Raw genomic sequence first — 21,849 nt, 5'->3', positions numbered from 1 at the left:
AACAGAAGGAGAAGGATATTGTAGTGAAATTTCAAAACACTTAGTATCAAGGGAAGATACTAATGCTCTCAGAGGAGATTACATGCAAAGGACCAGGAATCAGAATGACATCAGACTTTCTCAGCAACAAGAATAAGAAGACAACAGATTAATATGTTTGGAATTCTGAGGGAGAATTATTTTTAACTTAGAATTCTATATAATCAAAGGAGTGGAATGTAATAATAGCATTTTCCAGAAATGTTAGTTCCTAAAAAATTAACCTCACATTCACCTTTCTCAGGATGCTCCTGGAGGATGTGCCCTACCAAAAAGAGACAGTTAACTAAGAGAGAGGAAAACATTAGAACAGGAAACAGGGAATCCAGTACAGGAGAGGCAAAAGGAATTCCGAGTATCATAGATCTGCAGAAGGCCTAAAGAATAAACCAGTTCAGATTGGAGTAGGAACACAGAGATTTCCAAGAAGGATGTCTCCAGGGGAAAAAATAGGATATACAGATTGCCTGATACATGCAACCATGTTGTGTAGAGTTTTACTCATCTCTTGGAGAGTTTGGGAATTAGCGATAGTTACATAAAAAATTAAGAAAACAAAAAATGAGGCAACTATTAAATCTAACAAAATAAAAAGTTGAGAAAGACAAAATTAAACATAGTTCATTACATACCTCAACTATGAATAGTATCTTCATAGAATAATGTAAAACAGTTAACATTAATTTTAAAATTTGTGATAGAGACTAACATTGAGAGATTAGGAAGGGAAGCATGGGAGCACATGGGGGATTGGTGATTGATGTAAGGGGCTAAACGTTCGTCTTCCATTATATGAAGTAGGCGGATAAGAATCTAACAGTATAAGCATTTACAAGTAAGTAGATAAATACCAGTCAGAACAGTTACATAAATTGAAGGGACTGGTCTCCACAGAGGAGGAAGTGAGGTAGGGAGAAGCCTATGTGGAAAAACCAAGCTATTATGCATGGCTGTGCAAGCTGTGCACTGTACATGTTGGCCATGCTGTTTTTGTTTTGTTTTTTATTTGCTTTTAAGCCTTAAAGTACTATTGAACTTGTGAAACTATGTGAACAAATTACTTTGATAAAAATTAAAATTAGATAAAAAGAGATTGGCTCACCTGTCTTTCAGTCTTTGGCCCTAATTCAGCAAAATCAGCGTATTTTGAGGTCGATAAATTGTAAGGTTTATAATGTCTGCTTATTGTGTCTCAGGGAAGAGGAACCCTTTAAAGCTGAGCACATAGAATAAGTAAGAAGATCGTTGGTTTGCCAGAGAGAACTGCAGGAAATACTTCAGAAAAGGCCATGAAACAGCAATGGGAATATAATGAGGATAAAACTAGAGTCCCAAGCAAAGGCAGGACCTGAGGAGGAACCAGGTGATCTGTTCTGGGGCATGAAGGAAGCACTTTGTTACCTGGTTTGGGTTGAGAAGCAAGTGGGTGGTTCCTGTGCTGGGAAAAAGAAGCTTGGTTTTTTAATTTTTGTTTCTTTAATTGCTACAAATCTGGCCATATTCCCTTGAGGATTATGTTATATGGTACCTAGAAATAAGACCCTAAGAAAAGAGTGACTGCCATTGAGCCCCAGGGGTCTTGGGGCACCACTCATTATCCAGAAAGACCAGAATCCCCAGAGAAGCTTGGTCAGTGCTGAAAGAAGAATGGTGTACTTCTTTCAGGAATCCCTAGGAAAGTTCAGGTTAGTTTCTTAGTTCCTGAATATTAAAATTACATGACTGGATATACCAGACGTTTAAAGAACTTTTTATAAAGATTTTAGACATTAGCAAGTTTCTTAGAGACAAAACTACTTAGTCAAACTCTTTTTGGTACAATTGAAGAAACCGTTAGTTCTAGAGAGATCAGGTCAAGGGTCATAAAGGTATTGCTAGAAGGACCAGGTACAGAACTGTGGCTCCTATGCCAGTGCTCTTTCTTTCTGTGACATTATTTAGTTTCTCTTATTTTCCTCTTTATAAAATAGTGAAAAATAAATGGCAAGGCTGTCAGAGAAATAGTTATCTAACAATACGGTAAGTTGGTGTTTTTTTTTTTTTTTTCTTTCTAAACTCCATTTCAGCTGCATTTAAAGAGATCAATGTTTGTCTTCCCTGTTTTGCAGCAGCTCTATGCCGCTCAGCTGGCCAGCATGCAGGTGTCACCTGGAGCAAAGATGCCATCGACTCCACAGCCACCGAACACAGCAGGGGCAGTCTCACCTACTGGGATAAAAAATGAAAAGAGAGGGACCAGCCCTGTAACTCAAGTTAAGGTACTTGCTTTGCAGGATTGTGGAAACAGTTTGGAAAATAGCTTCACAAGAAAGGTAGCAAACCAGGCTGTGTTGGGAATAAACAGCAGGAAGCATAACAACATAAAGGAACCCCAAATGCTCCTCTTTATGGTAAATTTCATGATTGAACATTGAGAAACAGGTGTTTCCTTTTTGATAACAATAGTGCTGTATTGTGAGACCTTTACCTAAATCTGCAAGCTCACTTCTCAGGAGTTTTTCCCCTTTGGATTCTGGCTTTTATTTTTTAACGTTCATTGGCATGAATGGCCATGGTTTTATTGCCAGTCTTTGTCATAGACTTCTGACACTTCTCTCTATGTTCCTTAAACAGGTGGGGAGCCAACTTATAGTACCAGAGAAGGAGGATCTTGGAACCTTAGATTTAGAAAAGGGGACAAAAAAGAATCAAATGTTGGACTTTATATGGTTTGTTGATGAAGGTTTCTCCTTCAAATCTAGCTACAAATGTGGGCTCTGAGGAATGAGTGGTGTCATTGACTAATCATGCTCTTGATACCATACCATGTCATAGGATAAACAGGCTTCTCAAGTTATGGCTGGGACAATAATAGATGCCTTTCCTCACTGATTTTCAGTGTCTTGAAACTGGGCCGCCAGAAGACACTTGGCGACAGAGGGAAATTGATGAGCCATTTCAACTTTGTGCTGCAGCTGGTACCTATAGGTGGTACTGGTTGGTTTTTATGATTGTGTTTGCTTTCTATATTTAATTGCCAAACTCAAACAGTTCGGAGAAACAATTGTTTTGTATAAATGACTTATCTACTTGGTGGGGTATGCTAAGGATAGACGCTTTATTGTAACGTGACGAAAGTACTGCATTTGGAGAAATTTTGCAGTTATTAAATTTTCACATGGGAAACAGCTGAGACAAATAAAACTCATCATTGGATTCTATACACTCACTGGTATTGTTTTGTTTTCTAAAATTTACAGATAGAAATTTTGAGATTTCAGAAAGGCCTTTTAAAAACATGGATTTCAAATACCAAAGATCAAAACAGTGAATGAACATCATTAAGAGAAATAATTTTGCCTGTGTTACACCCAGAACAATTAATTTAATGCCACCCATTCTTTTAGATTCTCCAAAGAAGTAGGTGAACATTTAGGTTTTGTTAGAAATATTGAGAATATGACAATAGACAGTTTACATCTCATAATACAGAATCACTTATGGAAAGAGACTATCTTTGGTTCTAAGAGTTTGTGTTTGTGAATAAGGGTCAGAACACTACAGCTCAAATCAAGGCACTTTGCTTAATCATAGTTGTTAGAGTATGAGGGTATCAAACATTAGTGACTTCAGCCATTGAGTATTAAATATTTTAACATGAAAAAGCCATTTCATAAGGAAGTTAGCCAACTGGAACTGCACCAAACCAAGCCTTTACTGGATGAGTAAAATGTTCCTTGGTTAAATTCAAGTTTATATCTGCTTTTGCCATTCCATCTTTGTGGGCCAACTGAATTTTATTACTCACTTGACCACATGCAAATTCTTAGGGAGTTCTCTATATAATTTGATGTGACTATACTTTATGTTAATGACAAAGGACACATTTCTTATACTTATTAGGTTGTTTATGCTATATGTGTGTAAAAATAAATAGACCAAGATGTAAAGCAAATGTTTTAAATTAAAAAATGAAATAGCTTCTGTCTATTATTAAGGAAGTTCTGAAAATAATCTCATAGTTTGCTAATTGAAAGACTTATGGTCACCAAAATTTCTTATGTTTTTTTCTATATTCATTGCATTCCCTCTGTATATAACATGACCACTTATTTTAAATTCAAGTGTGACATAGGGCAAAGTATGCTAAAGGTAACAAAAATAAACATAAACACAAAAAGCCTTATGTATCTTCTTTTCCCCAGAATTTTTATCTACTGTAACTGTCAACAGCAGAAGTCAGAGTGTTTCTGCCCAAATACCAGTTCTACCACTGTTACTAGCTATGAAAAGGGGAAGTTACTTAATTTCTTTCAGCCTTAGTTTGTTCCTCTGTAAAATGGGAGTTAATATTATCATGGGTCTTTAAATGAGCTAATACATCCTTGTGCATATTGCGAGTATTCCAGAAATGTTACTATAGTGATGATGATGATGCTCGTGATGGTAATGAAGGAGATGGTGTGGTAGTTTTAATGGTTTTTGAAATGCCTAGTTGTATACTGAGAGAGATCCTAACCAAACACCTAGAGAATTTCCATTTTTAACAATGATGGAGGAACAGGGATCAGATTTACTTACCCAGCTTAAGCAACTAAAATTCAGGACAAAACTATATAAAACAATGGTTTTCAGACATTTACAAAGAGAGTACAGGACAGTGATTCCTGAGAGAAGAGAAATAAGTGGGGCAAACACTCCAGTTATTCCAGCTCACTGTGTAGAGAGTTTCCAGGCAACTGTGTAGGAGACTTGGCAGGCTCCTTGGATATAGAGATAAAATTCAGAGTTTACAGATGCTGATATAGATAGAATGTGTGAGGCTACCAGAGAGGAGAGAGCTGCACAGGAAGAGATCCCTGAAGATCTGCAGATAGTTCCCCTGAGTATTTAGTGAAATACTGACCAGCACTTGCTTGTGAGGAAACTGCCTGAGGCCAGGGAAACACCAGAATGTATGAGGCAAAACAATTGCAAGGTTCTTAAAAGATTGGGAATGGTTTGCATTCCCATTAGCCAGAGTGGAAAGATCTCATACATGGGGCATCGGATAGAGTCCCCAGAAGAGTATTACCTCAGTAGTGGGGCCAGGTTATCCCTAGACTAATGGCTGTTCTGAACCTGCCTAACAAAGTTTAAAAGTAAGCCTAGAAAGAATCAAATTGTTTTGTGTCTCAAAAGCAATGTCCACAGATATTTAAAGAAATACATAAACTCCAGCACCCAGCAATATAAAATTTACAATATGTGCATCCATTCAATAATTACCAGGCTTGCAAAGAAGCAAGAAAATTGAATAATGAGAAGAAAAATCAATCGACAGGAACAGATCTCTAAATGACTCAGATGATAGAATTGGTAGATAAAACAGTAAAAATAGCTATTACAGGAGACTTCCAACTAGAACCAAGTAAGAAGGTAGGCAAATCTGCTTTCTAAAAAGCTATTGCTTTATAGAGAGCAGACAAAATTGGCAAACATAAAATAAAATCAACAAAACTGACAAAATGAATAAAATTGGTAAAAATAAAATCAGCAGTGAAGCTGCACAAATTAACAAAAATAATCATTTCAGCGCTCTGGAAATTGACCAAAGACATATAGAAGCTGAGAAAACATTTGTGCTTCTTATATGCAAGAACAGTGGGAATTTGTGGCATTCTTGCCTAGGGTTATTCTTATTTCCCCTACCCCCAGGCTTGGTTAGCACAAAGTTTCTGTCAGTGCTGGGGCAGGCTGTGAGGAACTACAGTCTCTCTGCCACAGTGGATTTACCTAATTGGGAGTTGGTAGGTGATGCCCATGCCCAGTGGCATTGTTGGTAGAAGTGGCAATCGTTGAATTATAAAAATTAGTAAGAATTAGAGCATATTGAAAACTGAAAAAGATGTTATTAACTACATATGTTTAAGAAGATAGAGGAAAACATGAGCATGATTAGGCAAGATATGGAAAATCTAAATTAAACTTCTGGAGATAAAAATACAGTGTTTGAGATGAAAAATACAGTGGAAGGGATTAAGAACAGCTTATATACTGCAGAAGAAAAGGTTAGTGAACTTGAAGACATAACAATAAAACTCTAAAATCGAAACACATAGAAAAATGACTGGTCAGTACTATGGCACAACATCAAATGACCTAACATATGTAATTGGAGCCCCAGAAGGAGAAGGAAGGAACAAAAATTTATTTTTGAAGAAGTAATGGCTGAAAATTTTACAAATTTGATGAAAACTCTAAAATCAGATATTTTAGAAGCTCAGTGAACCTCAAGTAAAAGAAACAGAGAAAACTGAATACTTAGCATATAAATTACTGTTATTTAGATATTAGTACAGGAACTCATTATTCTTAAAATTAAGAGCAAAGGGAAGTAAATTATAATTAAGTATATCAGATAAATTTGACATTCATCATGGATATAACTATGTTTCTTGAGAAACAAGAAATATAGATAAAAGTACATTGCAACATAGGTGTGACAGATGACCTATTTCCTACCAAGACAAAAAAAAGAAAAAGAAAAAAAAATCTAGGGCATCACTACAGTATCAAACATATGACTTATTTTCTTGGTAGTTTTATAGAAAAAGGGGCTAAGTTTGGAGTCCGATAAATTAGAATTCAAATTCTGTCCCTCCATGTATGGCCTTGAACAATGACTTTTATCATTCTGACCACTGTTTCCCCATTTGTAAATTTGAATTTGTAAGAGTAATACTGCCCAGCTTTATGAAGTTATTGGTGGTTAAATAAGTTAATATTTGTGAAGATACCTAGTATAGTGCTTGGTACATAGTCTCTTCTCTGTGCATGTTATTTTTATTTTCTCTTTCTAATTCTCCTTCCCAAGTGGTATTTCTGGCATCTCTTTTTTTTCTCCCTTAATCAATGTACTAATACTGGAAGAGACCTTAGAGATCATCTAGTATCAGACCCTCTTTTTACAGACCTCACCACAGCAAGGTTATATGTTTACCAAGGGGGAGAATGTTCTGTTACCAAACTCTATTGTGTGTTTTAAACAATGACATTAAAAGCAAGTTCTCCGGGCCTTCTCAGAAGCAAAAACAGGAGTTAACATTTACTGAGAATTTTATTTTAGAACACAATAATGCAGATCTTAAAACTGAACATTTAAATGAATATGCTCATATTACAACTAAATCTCTAGAATGATGGAAATGTTGCTATGGGTATTTTATGGCAGGATAAATGAGACAAAATAAAGGCAGGGAGCTTAGCTTTCAAGCTCCTAGCTAAACTAGAGTTACAAGCCAGATATTTGAATACTGTGCTCAGTGTAGAAGGACATGAGTCTTAAAATAGACATTCTGTAAATAAATGCAGCAAAGAATATAAAGAGACATCATTTTAAACATGAAAAATAAATTGTATATAGCATGGTATGTAAAACATAATTATAATGTATGCTTGCTCTTTGCAAAAATTAATTTTAAACATGAATAGAGAGACCAGAATATAGACCATGAAGAGTGCCCACACCCAGAAAGCCACATAGAAGCCCTGCTGTGGCATGCGGCTCCTTGGGCAGGGACCCAGAAGATCAGAAGAAGGCTTTCCATGTTTCCATTTTTAAAGTACTTGCAATTGTTTGATTTAAAATATATATTAAAAAATTAGCTGCAGAGGCTATTTATAGTTACAGGGAACTTTTCAGAGAGAATAACACAAAAGCGCTACAGAGCTGCTGAAATTTTAAATAATTCTTTGTAAATGCCCTAGGTTAATTTAGATCCCTGAAAACACATTAGGAAATTAAGCTGTAATGTGAGCTAATTCAGATTTTAATTTGGCAAAAAGAATGATCCAACTACACAGTTAATGTAAATAGAAGCATAACACAGGGAAATTAATGAGGTTTCCTTCTGATGAGTCTTCAAGGAGGTAGATAATTAGCTTCTTTTGTTATTATTGTAGGAGAATGTGGCATTGTCTCTGAGGTGTAAAATAACTGTGGCTTTCTAAGTGATAATGTGCTTCATTTGTCTTTTTTTTCTTTTAATAATTATTTATGTTAAATTCTTGTAGGATGAAGCAGCAGCACAGCCGCTGAATCTCTCATCCCGACCCAAGACAGCAGAGCCTGTAAAGTCCCCAACATCTCCCACCCAGAGCCTCTTCCCAGCCAGCAAAACCAGCCCTGTCAATCTGCCAAACAAAAGCAGCATCCCTAGTCCCATTGGAGGAAGCTTGGGAAGAGGATCCTCTCTAGGTAAATGGAAAAGTCAACACCAGGAAGAGACTTATGAATTAGGTAAAAGAAAGCAAACCTGTTCAATGATGACTGATCCTTGCTTCCAAAGTGTTCCTTAATAAAAGATAAAATTGTTATCTTTTCTATAGAAACATAACCAATTTAGTGTCTTGGGTGATTAGAACTTTTGGAAAAAGTCATAATATAAATCTCAGTGGGATAGACTCTTTAGATGATGATGAATTAGATCCAAGAAATCATTGACTTAGGATTTTCTGTGTTTGGTCAGTGCTTTGCCACTGAAGTAACTCTCCAAGGGCCTGAGGACCTGGCCTCATCACTCCCTGTCAAAAGCCTAAAGTTTTTTTGAAATTTTATATTTTCTTTTAAAAATGCATGTGAATTGTACATCTTTTCTCCTGTTAGTTTTGCATTGAAACAAATATGAATGACACACTTAAATAACATATGAAATAAAATTGATATCTAGGAAGATATGTCTTCGTGATCCTCTGGCCCCTTGTACTCCCTCATATTCAACTGGCTCTTGAACAACATGGGGGTTAGGGGCACCGAGCCCCATACCGTTGAAAATTCAAGTATAACTTTGGACTCCCCCAAACTTAACAACTTAACTGCTAAAAGCCTACTGTTAGGTAGGCTACTTACCAACAGATATTGGGTATTTGTGACATACCTAAGCCCAAATTTCTCAGTGTGTTTATTGGGAAAATTTCTGCATATAAGTGGACTCACACAGTTCTGACCAGTGTTGTTCAAGAGTCAACTGTATTGCCAAGTATCTCTAGGGATATTCACTGTGTGAAAAGTATGGAGGAAAAAGCATGGGTTTTGAAATGAGACAGGCTTGGACTGAGAGCCTTCACTTACTTGCTATGTGACCCTGGGACAATTATTTAATATTTTTAAATTTAGTTTCCTAATCTCTGAAAGAGGAGTAATGTTAATTTAGCTCATAGGTTTTTATGAAGATTAAAAGAGGAAAATGCATATAAATGCATATAAAGTACCTAGCACAATGTCTAGCACCTAGAAGACATTCAATTTAAAAAACTGGAGTGAATGAATACCAACACATATACATATATCAGTGGAATAAAAAAATAAATGTGAAAGCACTGTCAGTGGGAGAATGCTAAATAAGTACTAACATTATTGTTACTATACTCTTTAAATCTCTTAATTTCCAAGTACAGATACAGAGATTCAAAGTGATTAGGGACTAGACCTAACATTTCTTCCCCATATTACCTTCCTTGCATTATTGAATCCTGGAGTCTGAAATGGTTATTACAATAGATGAAATAATGTGTAAGTGTAGCCATTTACAGTTAAAAAAAATTCTTGCTTATTTTATCTCATTTGATTTTTCACAATAATCTTATGAGTTAGGTTAGTGTGTTATTATTACCCTCATTGTACAGATAAAGTAAATTGTGGTTCTTACAGGTAGAATGACTTGCTTATAACCCTATAGCTAATAACAGGACCAGGACTAAACCCAAGTCCTCGTACACATAAATCAGTGTTCTTTTTGTAAACTCACAGTTGGAATATTTGCTGAACTTTACTGAGTATGAGTGAATCTTCTGAGAGTAAGATGTGAGTCTTCCTCATTGGAATTTGGGACAGTGGCCTGTTTTCATTTTGAGACAGGATGCCTCTTTCAGGGACCCAGAGGTTTTCACCCCAAGACAGTGGAGTGGTATTCGCGTAGAAGAGAGAAGTGAGTCATTTCTAGCCTGTGAATATGAAGAATATCCGTTGGCTGGATATTCGGAAGTTGTGAGATGAGGGAAAAAAGCCAACATAATTAATAGACTTGATCTTGAAATGGCCCTCCTATAATCCACTTCTGAATTTTGTTTGGAAAGCATTTGTCTGCTGTACTGAGCATTGTGAGGGACAGAGACGACTATGTCACAGGCCTTAGTTCTTACGAAACTTATTTTCGTAAGAAAATAAGATATGCAGAGCATATTTCTTAGCTAGAAATGGGCTGGAGTAATAGCACCTGTGCTTGGACAGCACTCTGGTTTAGATAATACTGGATGAAAATGGTCTTTTTATCAAAAAAGCTCCAGAACAAAAGATATGAGTTTTCTATATCCTGAAAAGTGACTGTCTTTTTCAGTTTTCCATAAAGATTCTTGGGAATTTTTTCCAAACTCAAATGCCTATGCACGTGTGAGCCTGATTGTAGTCTGGTTTCCTCTGTCCCATCTGTCTATGTGAGGTGTGTACACACACACCCACGCACACATCCCTATGTACATGTGCTATGAAATGCTCATACCAGGCCTCGAACAAGTGGAGCATGTTAAAATTTTTCGTAGCAGCTGAAATCTATCAATCATTGATTGCCCTCTTTTTGTCTAAAACTCGAAAAACTTATGCAAAATATTCATTTTACCTATAGTGAAATGCAAGATATGGAGGAAAATTAGTTTAATTTTGAATTTTTCCCTCTGTGTTGCATGAAATATAATGGAGGTAATATTTATTCTCACTTTATTTGAAGCTTGGTACTTATGTGGAAATCATTTCCACACTTATAGCCTCACTGTCATGAAGACAGGGAGCTGTGAGCAGTGGGTGTTCGAGTTGGTGTGGGGAATGGGTTGTCATTCTCTTGGTAAATAACTGAGGCAACACGAGGAGAAGAACGCCTCATTAACCAGCTGGCAACTGGGGAGTGGAGAGTGCAGTGTATTTCTCCCACCCCCCCTCTCCTGCAGTGGACATATGAATACACAGATACTATGTCACTAAAGCACACATGTAGCTTCAAGCTTTTTCTTTTCTTTCTTTCTTTTCTTTTTTTTGCTAAGCAGGAAACAGCTTTCTTGCATTAGCACACCAAATACAATGGGTAGCCTGGATAGGCATCTCTGCCTTCTCCTCGTCTTCACCGCCCCCTTTCTCCCCACTGCTCTCCCACAGAAGTGGCAAGATTGTAGGCTAATTGTAGATACAGCAAGAACAGATATCTTCTCTCAATATATACACAATTGGAATCTAGGAACCTTCATCTGTGAGGAGGTGGGTAGACAGAACCTAGAGAGACTGGAGTGCTGAGATTTCCTCCAAGGGCTGAAAATACCGAGCACAGCTTGTTTACTCTAGCTTTTTATGCTCTATGCATACTATTGTACAGTTTTCTTAATAGCAAATGTGCCCCTTCCTTGATAGGAGAATACAATATTCTACAGGGGAGTGGATAGTAGCATTACTTTTTGAGTCTCACCTCACAACCCTCTAATAATACATCCTATATGTGCAGATATCCTATCCAGTCTCAACTCCCCTGCCCTGTTTGGGGATCAGGATACAGTGATGAAAGCAATTCAGGAGGCTCGGAAGATGCGAGAACAGATCCAGCGAGAGCAACAGCAACAACAACCACATGGTGTTGATGGGAAACTGTCCTCCATGAATAATATGGGGCTGAACAACTGCAGGAATGAAAAGGTAAAACTTGCTTCCCTCTTTCACTGGATCTGCTGTACCCTTTGGCTTACTCTTATCTAGCTCTTTCCAGGCTTCCAAGCATCAACCTGTAGCCAAAGATTTGGGTTTCTAGCTTGACGGCTGTCTTGTATCTTACTCAAATCTGTTATGTGTCACGTTTAAGTATTACTGCTAATTAACAAATACACCCTTTCCCACTTAGTGTAGGTTGCCTCCCAGGCACCCAACCTATCTGCCTATTGGTGTGTCTTTCTGTCACCTTCCAAAATTTTTAGAAATATAATAAAGGAGATACATGATATTAATAGAATAAGAGTAGAATATCATTGTAGTAAAAAAGGAAGAAGCATGTATGCTCACAATGAAGGCTAGGATGTTATTATGATTCACCATTAAATTTAATATTAAGATTCCTATCAACCAGGGCAAAAAACAAAACAAATCAATTTGTAAAATGCATTCATTCATTTTTTGATTCAGGAAATTATTTGTTGAGTACCTATTCTATGATGGACTTTGTTCTAAGCACTGGAGATACAGCAGTGAGCAAATCTGACCAAAATCCCTGAGAGCTTATGTTCTACTAAGGGAACACAGATGATGAAAAAATAAACAATTAAACATATAATGTAATGTCAGGAGGTAAATAAATGCCATGAGAAAAAAGCAGAAGCAATTCAGGGAATAGGGACTTATGGGGTTATTATTTTAGAAGGGGTGGTGAGACTCTCAGAGGAAGTGACGTTGAGATCTGAATGAAGCAATGGTATAGGTCATATGGAGAACAGGAGGAAGAGCATCCCAGGAAGGGGGAACAATAAGCTCAGAGGCCCTTAGAGTGCAGGGACGGCAACAAGGAGGCTGGTGTGACAAGAGTGGTGCAAAAGAAGGGAAAGCAGGGGGACATGAAGTCAAAGTGATAGCCTGGGACAGAGCATTTTTGATCTGGCAAGCCCTGGAAAGGTTTTCCATTTTATTCTGAGTGTGATGGGAATCCCTAGACTGGTTTTGTCCAGGGCATTGACATGATCTAATTTACATATGAAGTGATCATTCTGCCTACTGTGGAAGAATGGACTATAGGAGGTTAAGAATGGAAACATGGAGACCAGTGGAGAGGCTATGTAGTGACTGGGTGAAAAATTCTGATTATCTGATACAATGAAACATGGTATTTTTAAAAAGAGGGCAAATAAGTGTCATGATGGACAATGTCTTTGGTAATAGTTTTGGAGTAAATTTTTAAAAAATTATTTTCATTCATATGTTTATTCTGTAAAGGCTAAGAATATAACTTATTGAAGTTGGGGCCAAGAGTCTCATCTTTGTTTCAGTCCTTCCTAATTCTAACTTGGATGCTGTGGTAGAGACTCCATTCATTAGAATAAAACTGTAGTTTCCACAGTTCCTAGAAGGATTTTAAAATTAGCACGTGGAAGAAGTCACTTCATGAGGAAAACATGTTGTCATGTGTGCTGTTACCCAAGCATTTGAATACATAGCTGTAACCAGTGTGTGTGTGTGTGTTTGTTTTCCTGTGTTTCCTTCTCAAAAAGTATGGTCATGTGACAATCTGAAAATGTGGGTATAGTAATTTCCAAGGGCTGCTATAATGGATTACCACAAACTGGGTTGCTTAAAACACAGAAATTTATTCTCACAGTTCTGGAGTCCAGTCCCAAACCAAGGTGTCATCAGGGTCATGCTCCCTCTGAAGGCTCCAGAGACAAATCCTACTTTGCATCGTCCTAGCTTCTGATGGTTGCTGGCAATCCTTGCTGTTCCTTGACTTGTAGCAGCATCACTCCAATTTCTGCTTCCCTCTTCCAAGTTTGCCTTCCCTCTGTGTGTGTCTTTGTCTTCAAAAGACACCATTCATTGTGTTTAGGGCCCACCCTAATCTAGTGTGACTTTATTTTAATTGATTACATTTGCAAAGACCCTGTTTCCAAATAAGGTCATATTCAGTACCAATGATTGAGACTTGAACATATCTTTTTGGGGGCACAATTCAAGCCATTACAGTGGGATACGGGATATTGTTCACGCTGAATCAACTTCTCACCCTTGATCATTCTACAGTAGTCTTTGGCTATAGTCAAAGAGAGCTGGGGTAAGGGGTCTGGGAAGGGGTTTGAGGGAATGGGAGTATGCTGGGACTCTCAAAGCATGTATGTGATCAAAGCACTCACACAAATTAGGAAGGTTAGCTCTGAAAGAGTGATGACTTTCTAAAGCTTAGGAAAGAATTTGACTTTACCCTCAGTTCTCACTACACTGAATTATGTATATATGAGGGTACCTCAAAAAGTTCATGGACAAATAGAATTGAAAGGTAATATGAATATTTTCATGAACTTTTGAAGTACCCTCATATATGTATTGGTGGTGGGTCTTTTGGTGCCTTCAAGCCATAAACTTTTGTGTACTTGGGATTAGTTGTCCATGCCAGTCATGGTTCCCCTCAATAACTAATTGCCCCATTCTCCACTCTGTCCCATCCCATTTTGGAGCCTTGACAGAGGGCTCACAAGGCAGAGGCCATCCTTAAGAGCTGCCTGAGTAGATGGTTATGTATAGAGTGCAGTTTCAGGACCAAAAGAGAAGAAAAGCCTTGCCCCCAAACCTCTTCTACCAATCTGATATTAGACATAAACATAGAGTCATATTTTGACCTGAAAAAGTCTTCTATTCAGTGAAAATAACATGAAATAATAACAGATTTAATCTTAATGTGAATAACTTTATAAGATCCTGTTTTGAAATGTGGTTAAGTGAACAAGTTTTAGCATAGGGATACTGAGTGGGAAATTGGGTTAGAATGGATTCATGTGCTAGGGATCATCTCTTATGTTACAATTTTGCTGAGGGTTCATTAAAAATTAGCTTGAGAAGCATGTCAGTGATTTTTTAGTTCAGTCTTTCACGTTATTTTTATTTATTAGTTCTCAAAGGAAAGTGATATACAAGCGTTCTTCAAAAAGTTCATGGAAAATAGAATTAAACTATAATACGAATCTTTCCATCAACTTGTTGAAGTAACCTCATATGCTTACTGAAAATTCTAATAATACAGAAAGATGTATGGTAAGAAAGCTGATCACCCTCTTCACCCTTTAAAAGCTATTAATTATTCAGAAATTTTCTTTGAGTAATAACAATCATTAGTGATTCAGAAATTTTCTTTGCATAGACAAGAAAGTATTAATGAGTTTAAAAATATATATTCTCACTTAGAATAGTAGTCACTGAGTTGTCACTTACCAGCTGTGTGATGTTTGGCAGATTGATGAAGGTCTCTGAACCTCAGTTTCTTCATCTGTAAAATGAGGGTAGTGATTTAGGTTTAATGAAGGAAGATATATGTGAGTGCACCTAGAACAGCTCCTGGTACAGAGTAGGCACTTTATCTTTTTTCCTATACCTTTAAACTAAATCATGGGTGACCCTTGAATATGAAGGACAAATGTGCAGGGTTTCTTTTGTTTCTTTTTTTCTGTAAAGGTTTTATTAGGCACATGTGGAGGAGGTGCTTCAGTCCTTTTTTTGTATCTGTTTTCCTCATGGCAGCAGGACATTGCTCAGCTCCTCTCGCTTCCTCTTGCACACATGTATGTCCTCACCCTTTTCTTGATGAACTTGAGGGCCCGCTTGTCCTCCGAGACCTTGAGCAGCTCCATGGTGCATCATTTGTATGAGGCAAAGCCACATGCTTTTTGGATCATGTCCCATGTGAAGTTGGTATGCTTGGTGAGGAGGCAGCGATCATGGTGATGGCAGCGGCTGTACCTGGGCTTGCCCACATTCTTGCTCACCTTGTGACGCTTGTTGAGGTCCATGGCCATGGATTAGGTCAGAGCCATGGCTGCTGCTCATCAATGACTGCTGTGGTGTAAGGCACAAACATACTATTTCATCACAGATATGAGATCCTCATATAGTAATGGGAGGATCAGCAGAAGGAAACAGCTTTCTCAGTATGTTGTCATACTGGCCAACCAACTCACACAGTTTAACTCCTTTTCAATTGAGTTAATATACAAAGCTATGGAAACTTCGGGATCTTATAAGTATTCTATAGGGTGTAGTTGGTTTATTAGGTTAAATAGGAGTTTCTCAACCTTGGCAATATTGACATTTTTGGCTGTATAATTCTTTGTCATGGGGGGGGTGGGCTGTCTGGCCCCCACCCCACACACCTTTTGTGACAACCAGATATGTCTCCAGATATTGCCAAATGTCTCCTACTGAGGGAAAGAGGACAAAATTACTCCTAGTTGAGAACCGCAGGGCTAAATCATATCTTGCTTCCAGGAGTGAGTCTCTCTGTTTGATATTGTGACCTTAAGTCTTAGTCAACTTTGGCTGCTATAACAAATACCATAAACTGGGTGGCTTAAACAATAAAAATTTATTTCTTACAGTTCTGGAGGCCAGAAGGCCAAAATCAGGGTGCCAGCATGGTCAGATTCTGGTGAGGGCCTTCTTTTTCACTTGTAGATGGCCACCTTCTTCCCATGTCCTCACCTGGGGGAGAAAGAGCTCTGGTCTCTTTATCTTCTTATAAGGGCATTAATTCCATCATGGGGGCTCCACCCACATGACCTTATCTAAACCTAATTGTCTCCCAAAGGCCCACTTCCAATTATCATCACATTGGAGATTAGGGCTTCAACATATGGGTTCTGAGGGGACACAGAAATTAGTCAATAGCACCCTATATTGTTTTTTCTTTCTCCTGTATATCTTAATTTAATGCATTTAATACACAAACAATAATATATGAAACACATACCACACATTTATTAATAACAAATGAAATGCCCATTTTTATTTATTTACTTTTTTCCCCAATTTATTTTGTATCGAAAGGTAATTGATTATACATATTTGTGGGGTACAAAGTTGACCAATCACATTAATACATTGAACTTTCAGAAGAAGAGAACAGAACTGTGGTTACTAGAGGTGGAAAAGGAGAGGGGAGGGGGAAAGGGGGGTAATGAGAAATTAGTGAGAAATTGGTTAACGGAGACAAAGAATGATTATGTATTGTGATGATGATTAAGCTAACTGTCCTGATCTGATCATCACCCTGTATTGTTGAATTTGTATCATCAATTAAAGTTCAAACTTCTAAGTATTTCTCATTGGCCTTTCTTAATTCACTTGGGAGGAAGAAATCTGAGGTTTGAAATGATAAAACTTTGCTTTGGAAGACATAGGGAAAAGATGAGAGATGAGATTAAGATTGAAAAAAAGAATCCAAACTTCATCTAAAATATGTAACTGAGCTCCTGAAGTTAAGCTCCAAAGTGGTTTCTACAGAGCCAGGAAACCCTGGTTTCTTGGTTAAAGGGAGTTGTTGTCTCAGTAGGTAACTTTATAGGGGTTGAGCTTTGGGCACTGAAAAAGTCCATCAAATTTAGGGATGTGTTGTTCATGATCTGTCCTTACATGATCCCTCTTCTGAATAATGTCACTGTTTTGAACACATATTTTGTGATTCTCTAGGTTTTGTTTAGTGTCTAGAATAGATATTTATCCTCACTTGTTAGGTTAGTTATAGTCAGAGTAAATTAAGAACAGAGCTAAAGGACTCCTGTGATGGTAGCTTTGGCTTTCTTATAATCAAAATATACATCTTAGTTTTATGAGGTTTGATGGGACACTACTTTTTCTTCTGGGGATCAGCTTTTCTTCTGAGCCAAAGACGGTAAACATATAATGTGAGATAAGATTTGAAAAAGATTATGGCAAGTTCAGTTTAACTGTCTTCAAAATCCTCCACCTTGGAATTATTTCAGTTTCCCTAAATATAAAGATCCACAAATTAGATTTATGAATTTCTTCTTTGTAACCCAGATTACAGTTTTAGATAATTTTGCAGCGCTGCTGTCATAAACCTTACAATTTATTAAACATATCTCTTCTTTCTCTTATTTGGACATTCTTTACAAAGGAGTGAAGCACAGGTTTGGGTTCTCTGGGAAGCAGACCATGAGATGGAGATTAGAGCACAGGTCTATTAGGGAGTGCTTTTAGGATTGCCACCAGTGAAAGGGAGAAGACAAATCAGTTCTGGGCAGAAAGAGAGGTTGTGCTGTGATGCAGTCTCAATGAAGGCCTTAGGCAACCCCATAGGAAGCTTCGAGGCTGCCATGGCCATTCAGAATTGTCCCAAGTTGGGGCAAAGGGGTGAGCTTTCATATACTTGTGTCAACCAGTTATTGGATAAGGGCTACCCTGGGAAGAGGACATGACCTTGAATGGGGTGACTCGTTTCAGCTGAGACAATGCTGAAGAGGGCCAACAGCTGAGAGCTGACTCCAACAGCATTCCCAGCAGCTGAGGGAATAAATCTTTCATTCCTGAAAGGTGATCTGGGCAGCTCATCATAGTGTCCACAGTAATGGGTTACATTTAGCAATACATATATAAGACAGGCTTTGTATGTATCATAAATGTGGGCAAACATTTACTACACAGGCACAGGAATGCTTGTATCTTTATACCACATTATAGGATTGCATATATGAGTACATTCATATGAATACATGTTTATCTATGGTGTGTTTAGGTTTATCAGATAAATCCCTATTTTGGCACTTTAAAATGAAATGTTATTGACTTGATAGGCCAGAACAGCACCAATGGAGTTGTTCTGGTTGGCTGTGTCACAGGATATTTAGGGCTGTTAAATATATAGATTGCAGGAACAATAGACTGTAACGGCGCCTTAGGAGCTGTTATGCTTCATCATTTCAACATAGCTTCTGTTTATGGATTGTGAGTATCCTGCCAGCAGAAGTCTAAGTTACTGCCCTGGTTTTTAGCTTTCCACACCAGGAACACCAACCATCTCCATCCCTAAATACCAGTGCAATTAGATCATATTATAGGCTAATTGCTTACCAAATTTTGTTGTTTTGACATCTCTAAGATAGAGAGTATTTTAGTCATGACAATACACAGCAGAATTTTAATTAGAGTGCTTCTGAATGTCCTCAGAGTTAAATAAGGGCATCTAGCTAGAAGAGAGGCATGTCAGGGTTGGTCTTAATGAATGGATCGATGTTAAAGAGTGTGCGTAACTTTTCTGACCTTCTTGGTGTCTGAATGCTGACTTAGTGATTGGTTAGAGCGCTTTCCTGCATAGGTATTATGTAAGCCAGTAGATTGATTACCTACTGATCATAGCTGCTTATAAATAGCCAGATCACAAATCTATATGCATATAGCTTGAGCTGCTGTTCTCCTCATCTTTGAGAAATTGCTTGAGAAAAGTGCTTGACCTCATCAGGTGTAACTATGATCACATTTTACCTGCCTCTGAAGTATATTGATGAGATTAAAACTGTAGAGTGAAAGAACTGAAGGGAACATTACATTTGATCTGGTGGAATCACTTCAATTTACATAATAGAAAAACCTACAGTCATAGCGAATTCGTGGCAGGGCAGGATTTAAATCTCAGCTTTCCTGATTCCTAGGTAATGTATTTTCACTTGTAGAACAATACTGGATTCATTTATTAATTTTCTATGATATTTAACCTATTACATACAAAAATACTTTTTATATTGGCAATCTTAAACCTTTGGTGAAATAAGGCAGGGAATAAATAAACAAAAACTACGAAGCAGAAAAGCATTGAACTTCCTGCTTTCTGTATACTTGTCACCTTCTGTTGGGATAGGATATTCTTCCATGCCATGGTGTCTGCTGGTTCTGGCTCTGGAAACATACTAATCAGGAAAAAGAGGATTTAGTGATGATGGTATAGACAAAGAAACAAAGTAGGTGGCTAGGTCAGGAGCAGTAATAGAATTAGAGGCCACATAGTAGATTAGAAAGACCATGAATTTTGAAGTTGAATAATCCTGGGTCTCAGTTTTTCCCTGTGTTTTTTTCTAATTGTGTTACTTAAGTAAATTACTTAACCTCTCTGAGCCTCAATGACCATATCTGTAAAATGGAGATAATTGTCCTTTTCTTGAAGTGTTGTTTTGAAGAAATGCATATGTAGAACACATATCTTGCACCAGAGATGCTCAATTAATATTGGGTTCTTTCTTACTTTAAGATCTCAGTCTCAAGCAACTTGGCAGATCTGTTAATTTTATTAATTTTTCTCTCTTTGATACTCTTCACTGGTGAATGGACTGGTGTATTGCTTCTTGGGGCCAAAATGTCTTAAGATAGAGTGGAAGTTTAGTTAGTAAGCTACTACTAGATAGTTCTTAGAAAGTCAAAAATATGTAGGTTTTTTTTTTTTTTTTTTTTTTTTTCCCCATTCTTAGAGTAAATTGTACATACCAGCTACCTGCTAGGATCTGGTCATAGCCAACATGATAATAACATTCAAATTTGATTATGGTAATGTGCTAGGGAGCTTTGTTCCTACTAATTTAATATATTCTTTAATATATTTCCACAAAAGCAGAATTTTAATCTATGCTTTAAAAAAATACTTTACCTGATGCTTGATAACTATATACATTTCTCATGCCCAAATGGTATGTTTCAACAAAGTAAGAAAATAATAATCCAATCATTGAGGCACATTGTAAACTTGTTCCTATTTATTCAAAAAGCTGGTGTTCATTTTTTGCAAGGGTAGATTCTTGCTCCTCACCCATACTTTGCAAAAATACCGGAATGGTACATCAGTATTACACTGATGTAATACTGCCCCCTTTTATTGAAAAAGAAAAACATACTGGATGTCTTCTGCTTCACATTGTCAATTGCCATAGCTCCTTGTTATTTATACAATTGATTCAGGTATTCATTGTTGCATGACAGGATAAGTTTAGACAGAAGATCAATATAGCCGTACAACAATAAGTGAAAGGGGATTGTGAGCAAATTATTTAGCAAAGTGTGTTTGAAATGAATGAGCTTATATAGCTCACAGACTAGTGAGGTTTTATTTTCAAAGGTGTATATAGTACTGATGAATCAGGATTGTCGTTTTTGTGAGCAGTTGGCTTTTCTATGTCACCCTATTCCCAAGATAACAACAACTTGTGCTGTGAGTGTGGAGCACATTAGAGATTTTATAGTAAGGGGACAAATTCTAATTGTAATCATCCTCATTTGCAAAGCAGAGCAGTAGTCAGTTTAAAAAAAAAACAACATTTGTGTAGTACTTTTCATATCATGACAAGAAATATTTTTATAGTGCTTCCATGCTTCAAAAGTATTATTAAATGTACTGTCTCTCTTGAACCTTTCCAAATTCAGGGATGTAGGTATTGCTACTATTCCTGTGACATAGATGAGGAAACTAAGAGCAGCTCTTTACTCCAGCATGCCCTCTCTCCATCACCTCATTTGTTCCCTACATCTCTGAGATTTATAGAGCAATTTTACTTCAAATCTAAAACAAGATACACATCTGAGTTTCAAACATCAATTTTAATGAAGTGAATGAATGCTAAAATCATGAGCTCAAGTGTACAAGGTATATGTGTTTCATGCACATTTCCTTGAAATGAAGTTATATTTATACTCTTAAAAGAATATGCAGATCAAAAATGCTATAGCATTAGGAAAAAAGTAAAGTAAGTTTTATTAATGTTGGATTTTGCATTTGAACCGATAACGCTGGGCCACTATGTAGTGCTGTATGTAGGCTCCTGGCTGAATGTAATCATTAAGTTCTTTTTATTTTTGTTGTCAGGGCTACTTGATTGGTTGCCTAGCTACTGGTTTAAGGCCTAATTCATAAAAAAAAAAACCAAACTTGTTTAGCTCTTTCCTTCTCTGCACTGTAAACAGAAAAAATGGTGAGAATTTATACAGGATTAGAAGGTTCAAGGTACTTCCTAGAGATGGGGTGGGGTAGGAGCAAATATAAAGCTTTTAGTTTCGTTTATATGTGTTTTGTCAAAAGGCCACATCCAGTTAATGTATCTCCTAGTAAAAGGATTAACATTCAATACATCCTGTTAATAATTTTACATACATTTTCTGGAAGAATTGTTGGTTTTGGTATGTATGGAGCAAACTTACTAATTATGAGGATTTTATAGACCTAACCTCCCACTATGGCAGGTACTTTCTAATCCTTAATCCTTCTAGATCTAATCTCTTCTGGATTTAATCTCTTA

At 37.1% G+C, this 21,849-nt stretch overlaps 1 protein-coding gene across 16 annotated transcripts in view; it reads left to right on the top strand.

Annotated features, from left to right (window-relative positions):
* SOX6 (SRY-box transcription factor 6) overlaps window positions 1–21,849 on the top strand; it is a 638,471-nt gene that overhangs the window by 544,155 nt on the left and 72,467 nt on the right. For 10 of the 16 annotated variants that reach the window (XM_063092518.1, XM_063092517.1, XM_063092516.1 and 7 more), the window contains 3 exons: window positions 2,148–2,297; window positions 8,074–8,299; window positions 11,544–11,731. In XM_063092518.1, coding sequence (XP_062948588.1) covers window positions 2,148–2,297; window positions 8,074–8,299; window positions 11,544–11,731 — 564 coding nt within the window. The remainder of the gene's footprint in view (window positions 1–2,147; window positions 2,298–8,073; window positions 8,300–11,543; window positions 11,732–21,849) is intronic. The other 6 variants (XM_063092529.1, XM_063092525.1, XM_063092522.1 and 3 more) reach the window with 1 other exon arrangement.

Source organism: Cynocephalus volans, chromosome 4, assembly GCF_027409185.1.
Source record: "Cynocephalus volans isolate mCynVol1 chromosome 4, mCynVol1.pri, whole genome shotgun sequence".
Taxonomy (NCBI): domain Eukaryota; kingdom Metazoa; phylum Chordata; class Mammalia; order Dermoptera; family Cynocephalidae; genus Cynocephalus; species Cynocephalus volans.
This window is presented reverse-complemented; position numbering and strand designations above follow the sequence as displayed.